Raw genomic sequence first — 5,433 nt, forward strand, 5'->3', positions numbered from 1 at the left:
CCAATCCATGGACTCACCTCAGACCACAGCTACATTCTGCTTGCCTTCTTGGCGTGCAGCAGGAATTTGGAAATAAACCTGTTTGCATAGTGCTCTGAGACCACCAAAACCCACTGCAGACACACAGAGAACCCAAAGGCAGTAGCACATTTTAAAATCTTAGATTAAATATCTGCTGCATCAAAAACCACTCCCCCCCCCCCTCACAAACACAGTACAATTGCCTAACCTATAACATCTGTGAGACTCCTATTCCTTAAAGGAATGACAAAAAGGAATTAGGTCTATTTGGGACTGGGGGGGGGGGGTGGAACAAATGTGATTCCATATGAAATTAAATCCTAGTCGTGTATAGACACTAACACATTTGTTTGTCCTTCCTATGACAATTGTATTGCCGGTGATGAATGGGTTATTATATTTATTGTATCTCCGCGTGATTATATATATGTGTGCGTATGTGTGTGCGTATGTGAGTGTGTGTGTGTGTGCATGCGCGTCATCTTCACTTAGTTGGAAGCTTATTGTCAGTCCCTAAACTTGAGAGAGGAAAAATCAACTACCCATTTAAAATAAGCGTGTCAGTAGATCGCCGGTCTTTAATAGCAACATTTTTAACGCTTGCCCTGTGCGTTGATTGATTTTTTTTTTTCCAGCATCCCCTCAGCAAATGGATTTTTGCCACTGCAGCTCAGCAGAGGGTGTCAGATGTTTCAGAGTGCACCAGGCTGGAACGAGCAGAGCCTCTTAGCAGCTCACTCCTTCTCTCAGACACACACGAGCATATCCACTGTGTCTGTGCTGTAACCCACAGCCCCTGGATACTAACAGTGGGGGGGAAGAAGCAGCGAAGGAAAAGCGGCCAGGGACAGCAGAGAAACGCAGCGATTGCGGAAATTTTGCAGCGCCATTGGCTTGCTAGAGAATGTTTAGACTGGGGCGTGATTTCAGCACCAAGAGGCTGTGAACAGCGCACAGAGGGATTAGAGATTGGTAGAGGCGCTCGGCAGCCTTTAATTCTGCTTTTTATCCGGAATCGACACAAAGCGGGGGGAAGGCAAGGTCGCTTTTCGCTCTCCCCCTGCACATTCCAGCCGACCATTACGCCTCTCTGTCTGTCTGTCTGTAGCATGGCTGTGGCCAACAACTGCGGTATAGTCACTGCCACGGCGCAGATTTGTACAAGCTGACAGATATCGTCGGCCAATTGATCAGTCGGATGTTTTGTGCTGCATAGTTCATCAAGTCAAGATCGCTGGTGGATGTACAAAATCGACGACAACCGTCTGGGATTATTGCAGTGAGGGGAGCCCTCGGATCTTCTTGTCGCTCCCATATTTTATTGCTGCTTTCAGTGTGTGAGGGAAAAAAAAAAAAGGAGCGAGTCTTGAAGAATCTCTCACGGAGATGGATTGTTAACCCTTTGCCATGCGATCGGGGATGACTTGCTCTGTTTAAAAATGCTGCTCTGGATTCTGCTGCTGGAGATATCTCTTTGTTTTGCCACTGGAAACGTTACCAGAGACGTCTGCAAAGAAAGGTTGTGTTCTTGTAACGAGGTCGAGGGGGACCTGCACGTTGACTGTGGGAAAAAGGGATTCTCCAACCTGCAGCGTTTCTCGGCTCCGACGTCCCAGTTCTACCATCTGTTTCTGCACGGGAATTCTTTAACGAGGCTTTTCCCCAATGAGTTTGCCAACTTTTACAATGCCGTCAGTTTGCACATGGAGAACAATGGTCTGCACGAGATTGTGCCCGGCTCCTTCCTGGGGCTGCAGCTGGTGAAACGCTTGCACATTAATAACAACAAGATCAAGTCGTTCAGGAGACACACGTTCCTGGGACTTGATGACTTGGAGTATCTCCAGGCTGACTTCAATCTGCTCAGAGACATTGACCCGGGAGCTTTCAGGGACCTGAACAAGCTGGAGGTTTTAATTTTAAACGACAACCTCATTAGCACACTCCCTACTAATGTGTTCCAGTATGTGCCCATCACGCACCTGGATCTGCGGGGGAACAGAGTTAAGACCTTGCCTTATGAGGGGGTCTTGGAACAGATCCCAGGCATAGCCGAGATTCTTTTGGAAGATAACCCATGGGATTGCAGTTGTGATCTGTTATCTCTAAAGGAGTGGCTAGAAAACATCCCAAAGAATGCCCTGATCGGCAGAGTCGTTTGTGAAGCTCCCACTAGACTCCAAGGAAATGATCTGAATGAAACGACAGAGCAAGAATTGTGCCCCTTAAAAAATGCAGTGGATTCCAGTTTGGCCGCCCCTCCTGCCCAAGATGAAACCTATGATCCTGGGCCAATCCCGACCCCCTTTAAAAGCAGTGGACAAGAAGATTCTGCCACTCCAGGCTCCTCAGTGAGCGGGGGCACGAAAATCCCTGGGAACTGGCAAATAAAAACTCGGCCCACAGCTGTCATGTCGGAAATTTCTCATCTGAAACCACCTCATGCCTTCGCATGTCCAGCTGCCTGCAGTTGTGGGCAGCAAATCCTAGGGCCTGGATTGAAAGTCGACTGCAGCAACAAAAATGTCAAAAGCCTGGCTGACCTGGAGCCCAAACCCCTAAATGTACAGGAATTATTTCTGAGGGAGAACAAAATTCACACTATACGCAAATCCCACTTTGTGGATTATGGTAACCTAACTTTGCTGGATCTGGGAAACAACAACATAGGTATGGTGGAAAATAACACATTTCAGAATCTCACTGATCTCCGCTGGTTGTACATGGATAAGAACTGCATTGACACTCTCATGCCAGATAAATTCACTGGTCTGCAGAGCCTGGAATACTTAAATCTGGAATTTAACTTTATTCAGCTGATTCTTCCAAACACTTTTAATCCAATGCCTAATCTTAGGATCCTGATCCTAAACAATAATCTTCTTAAATCTCTGCCTGTGGATGTGTTTGCTGGTGTAAGTCTTTCAAAATTAAGTCTTCACAATAATTACTTTATGTATCTCCCAGTGGCTGGGGTATTGGATCAGCTCACGTCTATCATACAGATAGATCTACATGGCAACCAGTGGGACTGCTCCTGCAATAATGTGCCTTTCAAACAGTGGGCAGAGCGCCTTGGCCCAGAGGTAATTGTAAGTGATCTAAAATGTTATTTCCCAGAGGAGTTCTGGGGAAAAGATTTCAGGTTTCTTTCCAATGATATGATGTGCCCACTACTGTATGCAAAAATGTCCCCAACACTTAATTCCCTTCATAAAAATAGTACTGGCTCAGAAGAGACCAACACTCGTCCCAATTCCTACCTAGAGACCAGCAGGGTGTCCATATCTGTGTTGGTTCCTGGACTTCTGTTGGTGTTTGTTACCTCTGCCTTTACAGTAGTTGGTATGCTCGTATTTATCCTTAGAAACAGAAAAAGATCGAAGAGAAGGGATGCCAACTCCTCTGCTTCTGAAATCAATTCCCTCCAGACAGTATGTGATTCTTCATACTGGCACAATGGACCCTATAATACAGATGGCACCCATAGAGTTTATGATTGTGGCTCCCACTCCTTGTCAGACTAGATGCATTAGGGTGGGTTAAGGGCAGGGTGGTCCGGAGGGTTTGAGTGGAGGGAAACACTGCACCCTGATGCTATAACTTCTTAAATGGACGCAAATGTTTTTTGTGCATTGCTGTAACATTCGCTACAATTGTGCCATTTCCATGAAATAGGAATTGTTTCAAAGCTACCTTATTGTGAATAAAAAAACAAAACAAAACTGACATCTGTCAATACTGAAACGGTATGTTAAAGAGACAGTTGCTAGGCGGCCTGTTGTGCTATTCACATGAGAAAGAATTGCGAATGTCAGAATATGCTACTTGGGGGTTGAAAGGCTGGAATGTGGGGGAATAACCATGCAGCATCTGCTCTCTGCTGGGCTGGTGCAAGAGGGTGAACGCTGTACGAAGGCATGAATGTAATGTATATAAGAGACTAACTAAACCAAGTGCTGCATGGCTCGCATGGATACAACGTACCCCAGGGTCGCTCAAGTGAACTGGAGATCACATCTGGGCACACCATCCCTTTTGACCCCCACAAGTCTCATCTTCTCCAGCTATCTCTATACACTAGTGGTATACTTAAAGTGCCATTGCTCTATCTTTTGTGATGGAATCGCAGTACTATCATACTTTTACTGTGAAAGAACCAATGTACTGTTTTATTTAAGACGTGTTTGCATGAATATTCAAATCAGTTTCCTTTTTTTTAATTTCTTGACTTCCCATTCTTTTTTTATTTGCAAAATATTCAGTGTTCCTTTAAATAACATATCTACCGATGCATTTTCATTTCTGAATGTACAATGATTTCTGAATTATGGTTACAGTGTAAGCAATCAAAGGTATTCCGGTTCAGACGAGCATGATGAGTTAATGTCATTTTGTCGCTTCAGAGAAGAGGCTTTATTTAAAAAAAAAAAAAAAATGGAGGAGTGTAAACTAAATGGAAGAAATAATGTTGAAAATCAGTAATTATATTCAAAAAATTTTATAATGGCATATTTTTCAGTATTAAAGTGAAATGTTTCCAAATAATGGTTGTCACTGTCAGTTGCTGGGGTCATTTCATATTTTGGATCTAATTGGCTGGATCAGATTTGAAGATTATTAAACACACAGTTTGAGATTCCACTCCCAAACCCCTGCCTCCCTTTCCCTGGGATCTAAAAATCATGGGAAAAAAGAATAAGTAATTTTTGGTATTGCATATATAGCACTGTTTTTTTTTTCTTTCTTTTTTCTTTTTTTGAAATTCATGTAATTGACTCACCATAGAGCAGTCTCATTAAGCAGATTCTAGATTTGAATCGTCAGCACTTCAAGCCCAGATGCAGCACAAATACTGGCAGTCTTGTCTGCAGACAATTTAGCATCAGCATCTGTAGAAAATATGAAAACTAATTAGAGAAAGCGAGGATCCCAGAGGCTTTCTTTTTAATATTGCGACAGAATATATAAATAAATGCCTCTGCTTTTAAAGGCTTCTCTTTGGTTTCAGCTATCTTGCTGCAACAGTCACTGCATAAAGCAGACAAAAGCCAAACAAGCAATACATGGAAACAAATATCTGTTTTATACCTGGAAGTGGTGGTTAATGATTTCCTGCTGGCTGCCTGCAGCTATCTGGTATTATATTTGAATTGAAGGTGCTGCCATTTGTTAAGATTCAAATTTGACATACATGCTTCAATATGTGAATCATTTTTAACTGATTTGCATTCATTCTCCAAACATCCCAATAGGCTTGGCCTGTGCTTCCCAGGTACAACTTCAAGACTTTATCTGTTTGAGTTACAGCTGAATTGCAGGTCACTGTCAAGGGACAATCTCCATGTAATAAATCATAGTGATGTGTGATCTTTTCCAAATGAATTCCAATACACATGCCTTAGATGACAG

General features: G+C 43.2%; 1 protein-coding gene across 1 annotated transcript; it reads left to right on the plus strand.

Moving 5' to 3' along the window:
- The first annotated feature begins 282 nt into the window (after window positions 1-282).
- On the plus strand, window positions 283-4,298 carry slitrk1.L (SLIT and NTRK like family member 1 L homeolog). The gene has a single exon (XM_018247255.2). It carries the CDS (start codon window positions 1,461-1,463, stop codon window positions 3,546-3,548), a length of 2,088 nt encoding a protein of 695 aa, XP_018102744.1. The 5' UTR covers window positions 283-1,460; the 3' UTR covers window positions 3,549-4,298.
- The last annotated feature ends 1,135 nt before the right edge of the window (window positions 4,299-5,433 follow it).

Source organism: Xenopus laevis, chromosome 2L (assembly GCF_017654675.1).
Source record: "Xenopus laevis strain J_2021 chromosome 2L, Xenopus_laevis_v10.1, whole genome shotgun sequence".
In the NCBI taxonomy this organism is placed as follows: Eukaryota; Metazoa; Chordata; class Amphibia; order Anura; family Pipidae; genus Xenopus; species Xenopus laevis.

Bases quoted from the DNA above. Each gene is read 5' to 3' on its own strand.
- slitrk1.L (XM_018247255.2), top strand. From the start codon at position 1,461: ATGCTGCTCTGGATTCTGCTGCTGGAGATATCTCTTTGTTTTGCCACT.